The sequence below is a fragment of the Heterocephalus glaber genome, unplaced genomic scaffold (assembly GCF_053883595.1).
Source record: "Heterocephalus glaber isolate CG9 unplaced genomic scaffold, H.glaber_assembly_v1.0 deba00000594, whole genome shotgun sequence".
In the NCBI taxonomy this organism is placed as follows: domain Eukaryota; kingdom Metazoa; phylum Chordata; class Mammalia; order Rodentia; family Bathyergidae; genus Heterocephalus; species Heterocephalus glaber.
Genome location: NW_028258151.1, coordinates 21,485,042 through 21,505,045, shown reverse-complemented (window position 1 = coordinate 21,505,045; position 20,004 = coordinate 21,485,042). Strand labels below are relative to the sequence as shown.

Below are 20,004 nucleotides of genomic sequence, written 5' to 3'. Positions count from 1 at the left end.
TTTCTGAATCCCTATTGTCAAACACCTTTTAAAGCCAGACTTACAGCTCTATTGTTCTCTGGAGCCAGGGGGTCGAACGGGGTGTAAACCCAGAAGGCCTCTCAGAGTCTCTCCAGGAATGCAGTGGGCGACTGACTCCTCTGGTGCCTGGGTAACTTCAGTGGTTTTTGACAGATTTATGGGTTTCCAAGCCGCTGCCTGGATCCTGTTGAACAAGTTCTGGTTCTGGTGAAAGTTGATCAGAGCCTTCTTCCCCCGTGAAGAGTTTGGGTCCCATTCAGGACTCTCTGAGGGGAAGCCTTGTTTCAGCAATTTGTGGGCCTCCTCCTCTGAACTCCCTCCCAATAAAAGCTTTCTAGCTTCAAACCTAATCCCGTCCCACTCCTCAGCAGTGAACGGGGTCGATAAAAACTGTTGATGGTCATCCCAGGTCAGTAGATGAGTCCTAAAGATTGACTTGAGCAGGGAAATCTGGACCTGGAGCTTCTCACAGAACGGTGGATTCTGGGTTTTCCGGTTGTAGAAGTCAGAAGTGGAAAAGGGAACACACACCAGGAATGGGCAGGTTCCTGGTCCTGCTCCATGAGGAGGTCGGACCTCCCTTAAAGGCAAGAGAGCCTCTGGACTGTGTTTTCCTGAGGGGGTGGCCTCCTGCTGGGATCAGAGATGCTCTCATATGAGGGAGAGGGAGAGGGAGAAGTAGAGGAAGAAATGAGCAAGTCGGAGGCAGGCGGGTTGGAGCGGACAGGAGAGGGGCGCGAACTAAGGTTATACAGAGGTGGATGGGGGGAGGACTGCCTCAGCATCTGACTGCTGCAGAACCAGTTTCTGTCTGTCTGGAGTTCGCCCGCAAGGGGTACAACAGCTTTTGGAAATGAGCAACTTTCAATAGGCCTTTGTGGTGCAGGCCTTTAGCCATGGAGGAGGATGCTGCACTAGGTTAAACCAGGAGTTGGTGTAAGGGAACTGATTGGGGTGTCCTGGTGACCTGGAAACAACTTCCAAACTGATTGAACCAGGCCAGGGGTCTAGGGAGCACTCAGAGGGCCAGCCAACACCAAACGAGGGCCACTCGAATTCGTAGAGTGCGAAGTTTGTTCTTTGACATTTTCACTCCATAATCATCAGAAAATCCTGAGGAAAAATTTCTAAGCATGCAGGTCAGGGGTGTGACAGGTTGTGAAGATGATGACCCATAGTAGAGAAACTTAGGGCAGGCAGGAGATGAAGAACAGATAAAGGAGAAGAAGACACAGGGGACATCTGGACATAGAGAAAAACTCCTAGTGCACCCTTGAATGATGTTGAGACAGACAAAGGAAGGGGGTGTTCCTCTGTGAGGAGGAACCACTCAGTTGGTCAGCTGGCTGCGTGCCTCTCAGCCACTTTAAGGACCATTCAGGCTTTAGGGTGTATTTATCTCATCACAAGAGCACCCGATTGGCCTTTCTTAGACAGGTCCATGGAATCATAGTATGACCTCCTTTAGACCCTGTAACTCCTAGGGGTAGAAATCCCCTTCTTCATTGTGGGGCACAGATGGGACAGCCTATAGCTTACACTTCCCATTTCCAGTCACTCATCAATTCATACAACAGCCATTCAGAGGTTAAAAACATTCCAAACCCTTCCCTGGGGATTTCCCAGATTGGCTGACTTGCGACCAGACCAGACCAGACCAGTGGGCAACCTCAGTCAGAGTCCTGACCTTAGGAGGGGCCTGGGGAATGCCTTTGCCAAGAACTATTGTTCCCCACCAGATTCAGAAGGATCCTTACCTTCAGACCAGAACAGATGGACTCCAGAAAATTTGGAGGGTGTCTCAGGCATCTCTGCAGTCCCCTCAGTGTCAGCAGTGAGATTATGGGGCCCTAGAACATCTCGGGGAGCACCTCCCCTATAGTTTGCTGCCACAGATGGGAGGGACCAGAGCAAGGCCAGTCCACCTGTTGTGGTGATCTTGCTGGGGCCTCCAGCTGTTCCACCTGAGCAAGTTGGAACTGTAGAGATGCACCGCAGTCTGAGCCAGATTTGAGTCCATTTTATTTACAGCTGGTGACCGAGAGAGGGCTAGTGTTCAGAAAATTCTCTCAGCACTGGGAAGCGGTTTGGTTTCTCCTTTTAAACCATGGTTTCAGTTGGGGAGGGCTCAAAGGGAGAGCAAGTGGAATTTTACAGAAGCAGAACCATGCCAGGTTAAAGGGGACAAGAGGAAGTTTCACATACTAGGTGAGCTACAAAGAAACAACTTGCAACTGCAGCAAGTGTTCTACCAAATGGGATGTGGGTTTTGGGTGCTTTGTCCAAGCACAAGCACACAGTGGTGGTGAGGCTCAAGATGGAGTTGGGTTGGCTCTCACACCTGTGCGTCTTTAGGTAAGAGCCGCATCTAGGCCGCCTACCAGGGGGGTGAGGGGGCAGGAAATTCCCCAGAGCCATATATCTAGGGCAGTGAGGTGAGGTCCTGCTGGGTGCAGGGGTGGATCCGTGCTGTCAGAGGGATCAAGATCAGTTCTGGGAGGAATGTTCCTGCCTGACTGCTAAATATTATCAGGTTGGGTGCCCCACCAGTTGTCCTGTCATCTGATGTTGAATAGGGGCTAGGACACGGTGCTACCGTGTTGAATCTCACTGCATTGCAGAGTCATTCTTGGGGTGCTTTTTGTGTCATTTCAAAGGTTTGTAGTTGTATTCAGCAGGGAAGAGGGGGAAAAATAGATCTGTGTTCTCAGATAAGAAGTCCATGTTAATACAGCCTTCTACTAACACGGATGGTGTGACCCCCTCAACTAATTTATCTAAGTTGGCTTGGAAGATCCCCAACACAGCAGCAGTAACATTTACCTGTGTGCTGTAAGCCTTTTGAACACATGCCATCCCCCACTGAGGCCTGCCGCCACCTCCCCTACAAACTGTGTTCCCATAACAGCAGGAGTGAGAGTCACAGGATCCTGTTTTGTTGTACTTGCCTGTTACCTGCTGAAGTTCATAAGCATGGGTTGGATAACGAGGTAACTACCATCTAAATCCTGGCATGTGTTTATCATTCCATGTTAATTGGAATACCAGCGCTGCAGTGTTTGATTATTGATCATACGCCACCTGGCTTTGTCCTGATTATTTGGAGGCGCTCCAGCAATCTCAGCCTTAGTGATGTGACTTGCTGTGGATTTTGTAGCATGCTTTTATATGTTAAGATGTTGATTGCCTTCAATACATGTTCTTTGTTTCTTCTCAAATATACTGTATTTTAAAAGCCTCGGTAGAGTTAAATATGCTGTTTTTCAGGTCCGGGTAAGTATGACAGAAGGTAGGGACTGTGTTTTTCACAATGTATGTCACATAATCGGTGCTGAAATGTGAGTGCTTGAAATCAAGTCCCCATTTGTAGTTTTGTTGAAGAAACAAGTCCACACCAGACTCTTCCCATGAGTCAGGGAGCAGCAAGTGTGCCTGCACCTGAGGCCCGAGCCTCCAGGCACATGCTATCAATTCCACCTGACCTCCCTGCAGACACGGATCCAAGTGAGTAAGAGCTTCAGGACAGCAGCCCCAGAGTTCCTCCCTAAGCACAGAGATCCTCTTCCAGGCATGTTACGGAGTGCGGGTGCCCTGGTCACACACCCACAAAGCTGCCCTGGAGCACCTCTTCATAGGTTCCTCAGGCTGATTTACAGGTCACCTCACTGATCCGTGACTCGTGGAAAAATGAGTTCCCACCTGTGGGTATGTTGGGCATTTCACACAAAAAAATTTAACTTTCTGATGGGAGAAGATGTCATTTCAACTTAAATTTTAATTTCTTTGGTTGTTTGCAAGTGCACTGGAGATTTTCTGTTTCCTGCATTCTTGGAGGATGGTTTGAATTTGCTTGGATATTATCACCACAGCTCTTCTACATTCTGTTGACAGACTTCCATCTACTTTTTATAGGCTTTGCAAATTTGAGAGGTTTTGAAATTTATGGTAAATTGATGAATTTTAAAAAAATATTTTTATTCTTAATTATTTTATGATTCTCTGTTTATCAATTTTAGTCTTTTTCTGTGTGGAGTGTAAGATAATTTCAAATGTTATAGGTATATTCATGACTATTTTCCTTTGGGATACTCGGTCTGTTCTCATCCAGTGAATTTTCATATCAGACACTGTATTTTTATCTCTATAAATTTGATTTTGGTGTTTTAGCTCCTCAGTGTACATGGGCTTCCCTTTGCTGCCTTCTGAGCAGTAGAGTTGCAGTGCCTTACAATTTCTATTACTCAGGTTTGGTATTTGTTGTTTCCTGCTGTCTTTTTAAATGGAACATTGCATGTAATTCCACTTTTCTTAGAATATCAATTATACTTAAAAAGCTTGTAGTGGTTTTCCCATAGTGTATGATACACATTTTGAATTCTAAGTCTACGTTCATGTGACACAACCTCACCTCACTAATACTGGAGGTAATTACATAACTGAGGATTCTCGGGTCTTTCTGTCTGTCCCATGTGATACAACTGTCATTAATTTTACTTATCTATATCTTATAGTCATGGAACACATTGTAGCTGTTATTTTTTTAACAAGTTACATGAATAAGAAATATGTAAGATTTAATTTTAATTTTGTTTCTTCTCCAAAGTACTGACCTATCTTCAAGATCACTGATTCTTTCTCTTCCTGTGATGGATGAGTGTCCTAATTAGCCCATGAGAGATAGTCTTCATTTCTGTTGCTGTACTTTTTTTTCCTGCCATTTTCTTTTTTATTACTGTAAAATACACATGCAAAACTTAACATTTTGCCCATTATAAAGTGGATGACTCAGTGGCGCCAAGTATTCTCATTATTGTGCAAACATCACAGTTATCCGTGTTCAGAACTTTTTCATCATCCTAGAATGAAACTCTGTATCCATTGAGCAGTAACTTCTTATTCTCACAGCCCTGTTTCCCAGGTTCTGGTGATTACTAGTCAACTTTCTGTCTCTGAATTTTCCTATTTGAGGAACTGTACTTCAACTAAGTGGAAACATAGACTCTTTGTCCTTGATATCTGGCTTATTCACCTAACATCATGTTTTTAGCATTCATCATGCGCTTAATTGCTTCCATACAAAATTCACATGCTGTAGTCCTACCTCAGTTACCTCAGAATGTGACCCTATTTGGAGATAGGACTCTTGAAGGGCAACTGAGGCAAAATAAGGTCGTTTGGGTAGGCGTTATGCCAGTGGGACAGCTGTTCTTTTAAGAAGAGGAGATTAGAACAAAAACGCACAGAGGAAAAAACATGTAAAAGTGAGAGGGAAGACAGCTTTCAGTGAGCCAGGGAGGGAAGACTCACAAAAGAGTCCAGCTGATGTATATGAGTTTTTCTAGAACCAAGGTTTGAAAACACCAGTTTCTGTTGTTTAAGCCATCCAGTTTTTGCTAATTAATTGTGGCAGCCCTAGAAAATGAATGCATATGTTGGTAGTGAGAGTTAGACGCTGCTCAGCAAACACCTAAAAATATGGGGGCACCTTTGAACCTAGGAAACAGGTAGAGGCTGGAAGTTGTTGGTAGTAATCTGGACACTCAAAAGTGGTTCTGGTGAGTTCTCAGAAATGAGGAACCTGTCATTGGGACCTGAAGGGAAGTTGATCTTTGTTGTAAAGTGGCAAAGAACTTGGTTGAATTGAATTTTAGTATTTTGTAGAAAGTAGAATTTGTGGGGCAGGGGATTTAGCTCAGTGGTTCTGCTGCCTGCCTCGCAAGCGCAAGGTCCCGAGTTCGATCCCTGGCCCAAAACAATAATAATAAAAAAAGAAAGTAGAATGTGTAAGGAACAAACTTAGTTATTTAACTGATGACATTTCTTAAGCTAAATGTTGAAGGTACAGCATGGCTTCTCCTTGCTGCTTGAAATAAAATGAGAGAAGAGACAACTTGAGTATAATTTTTTAAGCCAAAACAAGCAGCATATTGAAGATTTAGGAAATTCTCAGCTTACCTATTATGCAACATAAAACAGAAAGCAGAAAACATATTCTGGATAACCATTCAGTCAAAAGTTTACAAGTGTGACTCCTGGATCCAATCAACTGTATCAGGAGAAGTGAGGGATAGAGTTCAGAGCGTAGTTCCATGGAGGTGCCTCTGACTTGCGGCTTGGACCCCTGTGAAGTGGTTGGGAGGCCAACAAGGTTTTTGAGTTGTTTTATGCAAGTAGAAACACTTCAGCTTAGACTGAAGAGAAGGAGGACAAGATGAAATGAAGGAAAGCTCTAGGACTTCAGGGATTCTACAGAACATGCCAGACCTGTTTCAGTGATCAGACATGTAATATCCTTCATGAGAAAGAGGAAAATGTCCCAAAGGTAGTTCAGAGAACAGCAGGGCTGCACAGCTACCATAAGCCCAGAAGGAGAATAACTGGAAAGTCAGGGCCAAGTCTGTCCTTTTCTTGAGCAGGCTGGGCTGATCTACTCCCCAAGGCCAAGGCATCAGAGCCACCAACCAGGGATGAGTGGGTATAGGTCCCACTGTGCTGGTCACAGAAGGCTGGACTAGGCCAGTGGTCTTAGAAGATTTAACAGTGGCCATCCTGTGTGTGTGTGTGTGTGTGTATATTCATTATCACTAAGCGTCAGAGAAATGCAAGTCCAAACCACCTGTTAGGATGGCTGCTGTGAAAAGTGGAAGGATCACAGGTGTTGGCAAGGGTTGGAGAAAAGGGAACTCTTTGGTGCTGTTGATGGGACTATCAGCTAGCACAGCCATTGGGGAGCACAATGTGAAGGTTCTTCCAAAACTAAGGAATAGAACTGCCAGATGATCTCCCAGCCTCATTGTTGGATATATATATATTTAAAGAAAATGAAGTCAATATGATGGAGAGGTATCTTTACTTCCATGTGCATTTCAGCATTATTTACAACAGCCAAGACATAAATAGATTCAAGTGTCCAACTGCATAAGAAGGGACATAGACAGTGTGATAGAATGGAACATTATTTAGTCTTAAAAAAGAAGGAAATCCCATCATGTACATCCCAACGTGGATGAACCTGAAGGAGGTTAGGTGAAATAAGCCATCCAGAGAGAGCACATAGTAAATGAGTTACTTTTATATGGAATCTATAAAAGCATAAAGTAGACCAGTGGTTCCCAGGGCCTAGGGGTGAGGAGGGGGGACTGCAGAGGCTGTCGTGAAAACATCGAGGTTCCAGTTATAGAGTATGAGTGAGTCCCAGAGATCTGATGCACTGCATAGTTCATGATCCTGTGTGGATACTAGAAGTTTGATAAGAGAGTGAACTTCAGCATTCCCACTACAGGTGCACCAGATAAAAAGGACAACTAGACGAGGTGATGGACCTTTTAACTAGCTTGGTAGGGGTAATACTTCACACTGTATAGGTGCAGCAAAACATGTTGTACATGTCAGATACTCAATTTTTACAACTTTTTATCAACTTTATATCAATATAGTTGAAAAAAAAGATGAAAAGAAAGTATAGGGATAAGTGAAGTTTGATAGCCAAGAAGTAGGGCATGGAGCTGGGCATGGTGGCTCACACCCGTAATCCCAGCAGTCGGGAGGCTGAGGTGGGAGGATTGCAAGTTCAAGGCCAGCATGAACTACATAGTGAGACCCTGTCTCAAAAAAAAAAGCAGGGTGTGGGTCAGTGAGTGGAAAATTACTGAGCAAATATTAGATTTTGTGTTTTTAGATTGTTTTTGTTTTGTTTTGAGATATTGGGGAGTGAACACGGTCTTTGGACTGGGTTACCTTCTTGTTTTTACTTTTTTATTTTGAAACAGAGTCTTGCTTATCACTGGACTGGAACTTGTGATCCTTCTGACTCAGCCTCCCAAAGATCTGGAGTTTTAGGCATCCACTACACCCAGGGAGGTTTTTCTTTTAAGGGTTGCACTGGTGTTAATAGGTTTTTGGTAAAAAGATCACAGAGGTAAATGCCATTCTCATCAAGACTGTGGTGTAGAAATTCAAGATCACCGATAGCAAACTTCACCACCTGGTGAAACAGTGTTTTCCAGGCTTTTCTACTATAAAGTTACACACTAGCACTGTTCGTTTGGTTTTTTTGGGGTTTTTTGTTTTTTGGCTTTTTTTGGTAGCAGGGATCAAACTTGGGACCTTGCACTTCCGAGGCAGGTGGTGGCACTACTGAGCTAAATCCCCGGCCCCTAGCTCAGTGGTTTTTCTTTTGCTTGTGGTACAAGCTGCTCTCTATGCCAAAGGAAGGTTGTAAGTAGTCTTCAGTTTACAAATGGGTTCAGTATGACACTCATTCTCCAGCGGTTTGGAATTCTCTACCTTCCCAGAAATGGTGTTGCAAGTAAATAGTGGCTGAAATCGTAAAAGCCTATTTTGCCCACTATGTGACTTATTAGTAGTACAAAACTAATGCTAATCCAGTATCTAACCACAGCCTTCATGGGGAAATGGAACAGTCTAGATTAGGGCTTCTGGAATTTAAGCGTGTGCAACACTGAAATGGGGACATTGCTTAGCCAGTCCACTCCCGCAGGCCATCAGGCAGTGGAGAGTTAGGGCTCCCAAAGTTTAGAGCCTCTGGTGAAGACTTTGTAGCCCAGTAGGAGACAGCTGGAAACTGGTACTAAGAGCTAGATGGGTGCCTGAAGAAGGTAAGGAGGCCAGGGCTACTTCCCACTCCCCAAGTAGCACCTTCTTCATGGCATTGCACCTTTCTTTACATTTAATTCATAGCTCCCAAAAGTGCCCTGTCAGCTTGCTTTTCTGGGAGTTATCGGCATCACTGTTTTTTGTTTTCTTTTTGTACCGGAGATTGAACCCAAGGCCTTTATACTCAACTATATCATCATCTGCATTTTTTAAAAAAGATAAGGCCTTACTACGTCATTAAGTTACCCAAGCTTGAACTTGTTATCCTTCTGGCTCAGGCTCCCAGAGTGCCAGGATTACAGTACAGAGGTGTGCACCACACCTGGCGCTGTGATGGTCAAAACCCTTGTTTTGAGTTGGACTTCCCAACCAAAAACGTTCTCCTTGCTTTTTAGCTCTCGGAAGGGATCTATGTAGCAAGCACTATACTTTTTACTTAAGTACTTTTTTTTTTTTTGGTACTGGGGATCAAACTCAGAACCTTGAGCTTTCAAGGCAGGTGGCAGCACCACTGAGCTAAATCCTGGCCTACTTAGTAGTCTCTTAATGAGTTTGGTTTATCAAACTATCCAAAAAATAAAGTGAAAATGCATTTTATATGCTTCTAATTTTAATGTTGGCAACAATATTAATGCAGCTAGCTTAAAAATCCTAGCACCCACAATTTAGAAATAACCTAAGGTAATTCAGGTAATGACCTATATTTTACTTTTTGGTATTCGTTAGAATATGGGTTGCCACCAGAATTAAGAATTGAACTTTAAAAGGCCCAAATCATTGGGATTGAGCTTAGTCTTTCTCTTTTGTGTCTTCTGCTTCCTAGGCCTTTTTTCCCACTCTGCCATTACTTGCCCCTGCCGCTTGCCCAGCTCCTCCTTCCTCCTTAATCCCACTCCTTCTGTGACCCCCTCATTAGTTACCCACAGTTAGTCCCCTGTAAGACCTTCCTTGAAGGTCATTGAGGATACTGACAATGACCCAAAGTACATGCTTGATTCTGAGCATTTGATGCCACTGGGGTCCTTCCCAAAAGAAGTCATCTGTATCAGGCTGGTATCCTTCAGAACCCAAAAGTTGGGGTTGGGCGTAGCTCAGTATAGAGCCCAGCATGCACAAGACATTGGGTTGAGTCCACAGCGCTGCAAAATATAACATAAACCCTATGCTCCTCAGAAGTGCTCTCTAGCATGCAGGTCCCCTCCAAAGTGAGTTGTGAAGGCTGAGCCAGTACACGGCAGCCGCTCAGACCCCATTGGCCCAAATCTCTTCCTGCTCACTGCTCAAGAAGATGGGGACAGGCTAACAACTCTAACCATGCCTGTCTAGAAAAGGTTATGTTGGGAGCACCTGATTGTGTACTAGGAGATACAGTAATTTGCAGCTTCAGCATCTTTGAAGACTTATGAGTTTATGATTCTGAATGTGAAATGATGTCTTAAATTTGTACTTATTAATTATCTTCATTTCAAATACAACATACAGTGTGGGGAAGAGCTATGCACCAGTCCTGTTCTGGTTTTTAAAACTCTCTGTTTTGTCCCTCTGCTAGCCCCCTGCCTGTCCTGGAGCACCTGCCAAAGCACTGTCGGTCATCTTCACACCAACAACTCTCAACATGCTCTGAGGCAGAAGAGTGACTCATCCAAGACGTCCAAGTCGTGATCCCCAGAATCTGTGAATATGTTGCCTTATATGGGAAAGGAAGATTAAGGTTGCAGATAGAATCAGTGTTGCTGATCGGCTGGCTTTAAAATAGCATTATATTGAATTATCCTGGTGGGCACACTGTATAATCACAAAATTTTAAAACCAGCCTGGGCAAAAGAGCAAGACACTATCAAAAAAAAAAAAAAAAGTGGAAGAGAAGAAGATGTGAAAAAAGAGAGGGAAGATTGATGTGATTATGTTCAAGATAGAAGTGGCCATGAGTGGGCAGAAAAAGTAAAGATGGAGATTCACCCCTAAAGTCTCCAAAAAAAAGGAACATGGTTTGACTGATTCATAGATTTTAGCCCAGAAGAGCTCTGTAAGGTGTCTGATCAGCAGAGCTGTAAGATGGAGCATTTCCTGGCTTCTCTGAGGGGAAACCTTATGTCTTCCCTTTTTTGAGCTTCCTAGCAGTATGGTATTTGGGTTTTTTCCTCTTTTTTATGGTAGCACTGGGGATGGAACCCAGGACCTTCTCACTGAGGTACATTCTCATGCCTTTTTATTTTTTATTTTGAGGCAGACTCTCACTAAGTTCATATGTTGCCCTGGCTAGACTCCAATTTGTGGTTCTCCTGCTTCACCTTCCAGAGTGCTGGAATTATGGTATATGTCTGCATGCCTGTTTCTGGCAGTGCATTGTAACTGTCCCGAGAGTAAAGTCACTGTGTTATTGACCCCTGTGCCTAGTATGCTGGCTCACCAAAGCCAGGCTCCAGAAAACACTTGAGGATTTATTGCACTCACACTGCAATCAGTTGTCCTGCTGTATGGTTCTCTCATGGTGGGTCAGAGTTGTAGCTCATGAAAACCTGGGAAAGAAAGGATTTTGGAGGCCTACATATAGAACGTATAATTCTTTTCTTCAGAAGCAAAGGAATTAGAAAATGTAAAACCCATTGTGAGCATCTCCCCTGGCATAGAATCCCATCTGGTGTTGATATAGAGCACCAAGTAATCCAAATAAGAGAAATATTATTACTGTCAACCTGCTGGCTATCCAAAATGTGAGTTCATGTTCTCTAAACAAAGAGTGAATTCTAGGAACAGTGGAGGTTAAGAGTAGGAAAAATTTATTGAGAGAAAGATAGCTTTTGTTTAAGAGATAGCAGGGGGACTGGAAAGTGAGTTGCCCACCCACTCCACTTCTCAAAGGTTCTTTATGGGGCAAAGCCACGAGGTGAGGTGGGTACAAAGTGGTACAAAATTGTAAGATCCAATGGAAAATCGCAAGGTAGGAATGAGGTGGGACGAAACCATGATCAATCAATAAGATTACAAGTACAGTCACCCAGGTAATATTGATTAACTGAGGATGAGGGGGGAAAGCTACTCACCTAGTAAGAGTGCATGGATTTTCCGGAAGGAATGGACTAGCTAGGGATGTTTTGGTCCCCAATTAAGGTGATTGATGTCTATTTAGGATATCAGTCCCTGCCCTTCATCTCTAGGGGAAGTATGTGGGTGTAGTAGTTTCTCTCTTTTTAATGTTAACCTTTAGTGAGTGTGCCGCAGTTGTTTTCTGTGCTGAGGGCCCAGCCCTGCTCCACCGTCCTTTTCTTTCTCTTAATTTTATTGGTACATTTTAGGCATACAATACAGTTACATTCATCATTGGAAATTTGCACCTTTCCATAATCTCTCTTGGTTCTTATTTTTCCCCCATTCCCCTGCCCTCCCTTCAACCCCTCCATTCCTCCCTATTTACAGACTTTGTTTCCATTTTTTATTTTCTCATATTGATTCCATTTCCTTCTTTCCTTTCCCCTACCCCTCCCACTTCCCCTTCCCCTTTGCCCCTTTTCTTCCTATTTCACATTATCTATTATACCTTTTAGTCCTTACTTACACTTTCAGTTTCTCACACTAGAGAGACTATTCGGTATTTACACATGTGTGTCCTATTTATTTCACTTGAGAGTATCCCCTCAATGTGCATCCATTTAGCAATAAATGTCTGTAATTTCTCATTTTTTAATGGCTGAGTAGTACTCCATTTTATTTTAAAAACACAGTTTCTTCATCCAGTCTCCAGTTGATGGGCAATTGGGCTGCTTCCAAATATGGCTATTATAAATTGTGCTGCTGTGAACATGGGCGCTCATATATTACCAGCTGTCTCAATATTTTCTAATTTAGCTGTGTGCAGTAGTGTGATGCTGACAATGCCTGGGTGTCTTGAGGTTCTCAAGGGCAAAACCCGTGGGGATCCCACCTATACTGCCAGTTTGCTCAGTGGTTCCACCTCCCCTGGGAAGGACCTGTGAAAGATAGCTGCTCAGGCTTCTCCAAAGGGTATGTGAAGGTGTCTGTGTGAGGTATCTGTGCCCTCCCGTTTCTGGAGAGAAGCCTGGGTGAAGTCTCCATGGGGACTACAGTGTTCCCTTGTGAGCTCTGTGGAGTCTCCCGGGAGCTTCTGTGTGAGGTCTCCACAGGAGGACTCTGTGGGGTGGGAGAGCTCTGTATGGGCTGTGTTGTGGTGTCTGTGTGGGAGGCATCTCTGTCAGGTCTCTGAGGGAAGCCCCTTGTGAAAGCTGTGCACTGGGTTTCTATGTGACAGCCTGTGGGGCAGCACAGATCCCTGTGAGAAGTCTGTGTGCAGGCTCTGTGGAAGCTGTGGGCTCGTGGGGCAGTGGGAAGGCTGTGTCCCGTGAGGTCTCTGACAGAGGTTCCTGCTTTTGAGCCCTGTGGACCAATGTGATGTGTCTACCAAGGGCTAAGTTAGGTCTCTGTGGGCAATGTAAGCATGGTGTCTGTGGGAGGGCTCTGCGGCAAGGCTGTGAAGAGTCTGAGGGTTCTCTGTGAGGTTTCTGCAATGATTGAGAACAACCTGAAGAATCTGTGGGGTCTCTGTGCAGACCAAGAGGACTCTCCGGGGGAGGGTCTCTGTCCCTGTTCCCCTTGTCTGGATAATCTGCGGTTGGTGTAGGATGCTTGGCCCCAGGATTGAGGCCCCGGGGCCATGCCTGTGGCTGCCCAGTGGGCCACACAGCGCAGGAAATGCTCTCTGGAGAAGTGGCTGCTCCTCTCCCTGCCCCTTGAGCCCCTCTGCTTTTCCATGAGGACCAGAGCCCACCGGAAGGGAAACATATGCTAGAAGCTGAGTGCTCTCCTCCTGGACTGGCCCTTCCTCCAGGCATTTGGACAGGTCACTTCCAGCCTCCTCGTGGCACAAACCCTGTGTGACCGCGTCTCCCCTGTGGGCTCTGGGCTAAGCAAGGGCTGGGAGCCAGGCAAGACTTGCTGTGTGACCCCAGGGCAGGCTCTGGACCCTTCTGAGTCCCTCCTCTCCTCTAGGGACAGGCTTGGCGCTGCATACATATGTACAGGTCACCAGACTTTGAGTCACATCTCAGGTTCCCTTGCTCTATCTTCTCCACCATTGTCATTTCATCCTTTCTGCAAGAGGTGAACATATACCAGTTACCCAGTGTATTGATAAGAAATCAGTCTTTGCTAACATGCTCTGCCTCCTCTCAAATCTGGCCCTCTGTGTGGGAGCTGAAGGTGGCTTCTCTGGGTCTGGGATCTGGAGCAGGTAGGGCCCTGTGGTGGGGCCAGGGTGAGCCACTTGGCCCGTAATGTCCCCTCCTGTCTGCTGGTGGATGACAGTGGAACCTGGGGAGCGCCCCATTCCCTTCACCATCCTTGTGCCACTCTGCTTCCTGCCTGGCTCCAGCATTTTCAATCCTCCTCCCACATCTCCCTGTTCCCAGTGCCTGTCCATCAGTTACTGTGCAGGCACAGCCCTGGTGCCTCCACCGAGAACCGCTAAGTGGAGTCGCAAGATGGACCAGGATAAATGAGCCGTGAGCAGGACCATTAGTTCACCCATGAGGAGGGCCTCCCTGACCACCACTAGGCACGGCCCCCGCCAGCTGGATTTTCTGTCCTCATTGCTGCTCTAGTGTGAGGAGGGCCAAGGCTCTGGGATGGGGACTCTGAACTTTCCATCAAAGCTGAACCCAGAAGGTCCCTCTCCGTCCAGGCCTTTGCCAGGGAGAGGAGGGGCTTCCCAAGGGTAGACATCATCTGTCCCCCACCGGGAGATCAAGGGCAAGATTTCTCCCACTTCTGAACTCAGGGCCCAGCATCCTCACATGCAAACTGCCACCCATTTTGGGAGCAGTGGAGCTACGTGACTCTGACCCTTGTGGAACCTGTGGGGGAATTTTCAACTTAAAATGTCTCTGTGTCCCTGGTCCTACCGCTACCATAAGGTAGGGGAGCAGGGAGCAGTGGAAAGATGGGTTGAACCAGATCCTGGGGTTGGAGGGTTGTCACTGGTTTTCCCCGGCTTGTTTTTAGAGTTTTTGTTCCTGTAACGATGGAAGCAAGGATCGGTGAAGGAACTAAGGATGAAGGTGGGCTTGTACCCCTCTGTCACCTCCACCACACAGCTCCCTTCTAGACACCAGAGCCCACACCAAGCACAGAGCAGACAGGAGCCATTTCTCTTAGGAGGAAACATAGGTGTTTTTTGGGTACAGTAAATATCTTGGATGCATAACATGAGAAAAATCATTTTCCTCTTCATAACTTAAGTATTTTCCTGGACCTGTGTTTTCCTAGGGAAGACTGGAGAGAAATTTCTCTGTTGTCCAGTCAAGACACCTCTCTGAAGACCATGCCTTGGACAGTAATGCTGTTGGCCTGGTGCCCTGGACACTGTTGGGCCACCCTGGGAGGGGCTGACTAGGGACCCAGCCTTGATGGGGAAGGAGGGTTGGGGATGCCTCTGGCCCTGCTGCTCACTGTTGAGCTGTCCAGTTTTCAAGGGCTCTTGGGCACGGGGGCGCCTCTCCCTGGTAGGACAGCTGTGGCACTTGGGGGTGGCTGCATGTCCTGGCTTTCTCCTGTGCACTGAGGAGCAGGAAACCTGGGAGATTGGGGTGTGACCTTCTTCCTCTTTGTGCCGATTGAACTTCAGGGCACAGAGTTCATGCTGAAGCATCATTTTGGCTTCTAATGTCTGCCCAGTTGTTGTCATGAGGTGCTGGGCCTCATCAGTGTTGTGGTCCACACGAGGTCTGTTTTTGGCTGGTCTCTGACTCTGGGCCTTGGCAGGTGCAGGCTTGCCATTTTTCTGGGTGTCTTCCTGCCCTTTGATTTCTTTCTTAGGTAAAGCCCACTATAGAAATGTCTTCATGCTTCTTTGGAAGTAGCCTTCTGAGGGGACTGGTTTCTTTTGTGGGAGCTGAAGGTGTTTACTCTCTAAGGTGTCTTTTGTTCCCCCATCCTGGGTGGGCTCAGAGGCCCCCAAGTCTCCCAACCTGTCTTCATGTTTTCCTGAGCTGGGGCTCCTACCAACCTCCTGCTTGTCAGCAGGGACAAATGTCTTGTTTTGACTCTTCAATGAGTGCTGATGTTTCAGGATCCTGGGCTTCTGCTGCCCCAGGCTGCTCCCTCTGCCTGCGTTAGGTCACCTAACAGCTGTGAAGCTGGCATGTCCCCTAGAGGCATGCTGTGGTGATGGCAGTGGGACACCACAGATGCCCAACAGTGTGAAGCACAGAGAATGTCAGTGGAAGAGTCTGGAAGGTGGGCGCCTGAGACACAGACTTGAGAATTGGTCACTGATTTGACCTCTACTCCGTGCTGAAACTTGTTCCCAGTGTCTGCCCAAAGGCCTGGCTCTCCTGCCTCTTGGATGACACATATTCCAGGAAGCAAGGGGACTTCTGGGCTGCCTCTGCCACCCCTTTGGGTGGTCCTGCTCTCACGGGTTCTGCCCATGAGGCTGGATGTGAGTTGCTGTGAAGGCCCCTCGCTGTCCTGTCTAGTGAGGGGGTCCTCTGAGGACCCCTGGCCATCACCAAGAGGGATCCCTGTCAGGGCCCTCTCGGTCTCCTTACCCAAAAGAGAGGAGACAAGGAGACTGCCCAGTGTGGGGACAGACTGCCTGACTGTCGCCTCCTCTCCCGGACATCCCTGAGGTGGTTTTCCCAGGAACTTGGCATCATCCTCCACTGTCAAGTCGGCCCAGGACACACCGCCAGAGGAGGAGGGACGGGCACACTGTGGAAAGGGTGAGGGCGCAGCCTTTGTAGACTTAAAGATGTTTACGGCCTTGAGGAGCTTGAGGGGGAGGCCCCACCTGTGCCTCACCCTACGCCTTGTAATGTGCATCTCCAGGTCCTGCTGAGTGTGTGGATTGGAGAAAAACTTCTGGATAGTGCTCACACAGGTTTCCTGACCCCTGGAGGATGCTGGATTTCTGGTTTCCATGTGGGTGTGAGACGTGGAAATGACACCATTGACAGTGAGCCAAGACCGGCGCACTCTCAGAGGGATCAGCCCCTCGTGGATCTGGCACATCTTCACACCCAAATGTGGTTTCAGCATGCCTTCTAGATGTGTCTTATCTCTGCTTCCGAATGAGTCATTTCTTGTGTCACTGTCTATGGGCCACATCAGGTTTCTCTCTGACTCCTCAGAGGTCACCCCCAGAACCTTCACTGGGGACCTTCCTAGGGCCCTGGAGAGATCTTTGGGGTCCTTGCCTAGAATATGCCCCACATTCTTGCCTGAGTCCCTCCTCAGCTAGAACCTCATCTTCTGCACATCCTTGCTGCATTCACCTGTAGACACAGACGAATGTGAGAGCCCGGGTTTGTCCTTTACCTGAGGTGAATGAGCTAAGTCACACTGAGGCTGTGTGAGTTCTGGAGACTCCTGGATCCTGCAGGGCAGGTCTCGCTGGTGTCGAACGTGCCACTTTCGAATGTGTTGCTCTAGTTTTTCCCAGAGCTCAGAGCTGATTGCGAAACTCTCACAAAGGATGGCAGCAGCACCCTTGCCTTGGCAAAGGTTGGGAGTGGAGGGACAGTAACCCTCCTGAGGGCTTTGGACTGCTGAGGGAACAGTCCGCCCGTGTTCTAGGTGTTTCTTCGACGAGGGCCTTCCTGGGTGTTGAATTTCATCTGGGATGAGTGAGTGTAGGTTATGGGATGTAGAACAGGATGCTCCACAGCCCCTACTGAGGGGCGGAGAGGGTGCTAACAGGACAGGGGGAGAGGATTGGGGGTGGGTCCGAGTCTGGGGCTGACCCAGAGCTGGGGGCTGGGATTGGGATGGGCATCGGGACTCTAGACAGGATGGGGCCTGGGGCAGGGGAAGCAGCGGGAACATTTTATCCTGCATGTGAACTGGGCAAACATGTGAGGTTCTGTTGAATAAGAAGGTGGGAAGGTGTGGAACGGGAGGGTTCTGAGAGACCCAGGCAGCAGCCACTATGGATTCACTATGCAGAGAGGGCAGACCCCAGAAAAGCTGGGTCCATTTCTGCCAAAAGTGGGCCCCCAGGATCTTGGGATATGAGAGTTGCTGAGGACCGAGCTGCTGTTCTGGCTTCTCTTTTGTGTCCCACCAGGGTTGTGGGGTTGTGGCAGGATCTGGGGGACGTGGTGGGGAAAGGGAAAGTGCAAGTGGCTGGGGTGAAAGTCTTCCCAGGGGAAGCAGGGGCTCTGGGGTTTGAGAGTTGGTAAGGGGTGTGGGTGAACACACAAAATCGGAGGAGGTTGCTGATGGGCCTGGTGATGGAGAAGAGGCCAGAGGTAGAAGGTGTGGAGTGAGAGGAGAGGGGGCTGCCTCTACCAGGGATGGAGCAGCAGGGTCTGCTTTCTGCCCATGTGGCTGTGAGGCTGTGACAGGTATTCTGGTACCCGCATCAGCAGGGTGGTGTTGGTATACGGGCTGTTGAGAGCTTACTTGGCCAGGGAGCAGCCTCTGCAAGCTGTAATAAATAGGAGTTGTAACTGTAGCTAGGGGTTGGGTTGAGCTCAGTTGGGCCCTGGCCCTTCCACTAGCCCATACCCCGACTCTAGTTTTCCTGCTGCTCCTCACCCCAGGGTCTTAACATCCCCCACTCCCAGGATCTCCCTCTCCCAGGTTACACCAATGCTGCTTTGTGACATCACAGGCCTTAGAAGGAAAGAAGAAAGGACAGATTTATTTACCTTTTCTGAAGGGGAATTAGCTTCTTAGCCAACTTCTGGTAAATCTGGTAGTCTGCAAAAGGTGGGAAGTGGGAAACTAGGTTATAAAGGATGAAGGGTGAAGAAGGGATTGGGATTTTACAGGAGGCTGAAGGGAATGTCCCCTTAGAGGACACCGTTGGAGGTCTGACTCCAGAGCTCAAGCATCGGTGTCCAATGCCCTCCGGCCCTGGCTGACAGTGGTTGCATAGTACACAGATGGGCAGCGCTTTGTCAGTACAAAGTGCTTCCACATCCTTCAACATTCACGGTCCCCACAACTGTGCTGTGCTGGACGGATGGGGTCATCTCACGAAGGAATCAGCCTCTGCCAATTTTAACAGCTGGGCCTCAGTTGGACTTGGAGGTCCCATTTCCAAATCCAGGCTGTACTGCTCCTCTGCTGCCTGCACTGCCCCCTACTGGACAAAACCCTTCTTTGTCCCAGCACAGCTCCATTCTGAGCAGGGAGCCTGAGAAGCATCCCCGCTCCTGATTGCCATTCCAGGAGCCCCTCTCTCAGGGCTCTGGAGCTGACAACCTTGGAGTCCTGGTGTTGGTCCCTGAGGGATAAGCAAGGTCATGTTAATTCTGGGACTGCAGGACTGAAAGGCAGAGCCTTACCTAGGCGAGCACCTGTCCTCTTCCTACTCCTGCTCTTCCACCTCATCAGCACTGGATGCTGAGAAAGAAGAAAAATAGTGAGAGGCTCAGTCTGGATTCTCCTCTCTCAGTCAAGCTGCAGACATTCAGTATTCATGAATATTATGCTACTCAACAGTGAATTAAGGAACCTGTGTTTTTTCTTTCCTTTTACTCATTTTTAAAATTACAATATTTTTTCTGTCCTTCTTGTAGAAACCCAGCAACTTTCTAACATGAGATCCCCTATAAGAGGTCTTTGATCCTCTGCTCAAAAAACAAACTCACTTCTACAGGTGCATCGCACCTGCTAGAGACCTCAGAGGCAGCTGTAGCCTAGGATGGGGCTGGACTCAGGCCCTCAGCACAGCCCCTGATTCAGCCCAGCACAGAGCAAAGGCTGGGCCCTGAGACACCTGCCATGAGACTGGGACAATGAAGCAGTGCTCAGGGCCTGGCCCGCCCCATAGATCCCCAACTCTCAGGAATCCAGTCCTTGTCCACTGAGTTACTGTGTTCTCCTTCACCCTGGCCAGCAAACCACCCAGAGATCCGAGATTGTCAGACAGATGTCCCGGTGCCCACTTTGCCTGCCCTGGCCTGCCTGTCCCAGAGGAAGGATATTGTGTTCTTGTCTGAGTTTTCCCTCTCACCAGTCTGTCTGCTTGACTCAGAAAAGTGGAAACTGTGGTAAAAGGAGAGAGAATTATTCTCTGCTGGCTCTGGGCTGAGAGTTTCTTACATTTCTGATGTTTCTAGTTTTCCTCGATGGTGATGGCCGTAAGGTTGGTTCACCCTGGAGCCAGGGCAGTAACAAAAGGAAGAGCCCCACTCCACCCACAAAGGCGAGGATCATATCCATCGCAAAGGCAGTGTGGCTGGGGCTCAGCCATGTGGCGCTAAGGCTTTTCAGAGGACCGAGAAGATTCTCCATCATCTGAATCGCAGTGTTGCTCTCAGGCAACTGAGCCCTGAGAGTTCTCTCCGGGGGTAGGGAGGAGGGCCCAGGCCTGCATCACAGAGCTGTGTCCTCCTCATCATA

At 47.6% G+C, this 20,004-nt stretch overlaps 2 protein-coding genes and 1 pseudogene across 3 annotated transcripts in view; 1 reads left to right on the top strand and 2 right to left on the bottom strand.

The window, feature by feature from the left end:
- LOC101707232 (cell cycle control protein 50A pseudogene) overlaps positions 1–14,807 on the top strand; it is a 57,610-nt pseudogene extending 42,803 nt beyond the window's left edge. Inside the window, exon 3 of the transcript XR_015448961.1 lies at positions 10,187–14,807. The product of XR_015448961.1 is annotated as a cell cycle control protein 50A pseudogene (transcript). The remainder of the gene's footprint in view (positions 1–10,186) is intronic.
- A 20-nt stretch (positions 14,808–14,827) lies between these two features.
- LOC147829533 (spermatogenesis-associated protein 31C2-like) lies at positions 14,828–16,758 on the bottom strand. Its single transcript, XM_087205531.1, has one exon. It carries the CDS (start codon positions 16,756–16,758, stop codon positions 15,715–15,717), a length of 1,044 nt encoding a protein of 347 aa, XP_087061657.1. The 3' UTR covers positions 14,828–15,714.
- A 129-nt stretch (positions 16,759–16,887) lies between these two features.
- LOC110350643 (spermatogenesis-associated protein 31A1-like) lies at positions 16,888–20,004 on the bottom strand. Its single transcript, XM_021264395.2, has 4 exons — positions 19,705–20,004; positions 18,945–19,002; positions 18,303–18,354; positions 16,888–18,079 (listed from the first exon to the last, which is right to left on the bottom strand). Exons 1-4 carry the CDS (start codon positions 19,897–19,899, stop codon positions 16,888–16,890), a joined length of 1,497 nt encoding a protein of 498 aa, XP_021120054.2. The 5' UTR covers positions 19,900–20,004.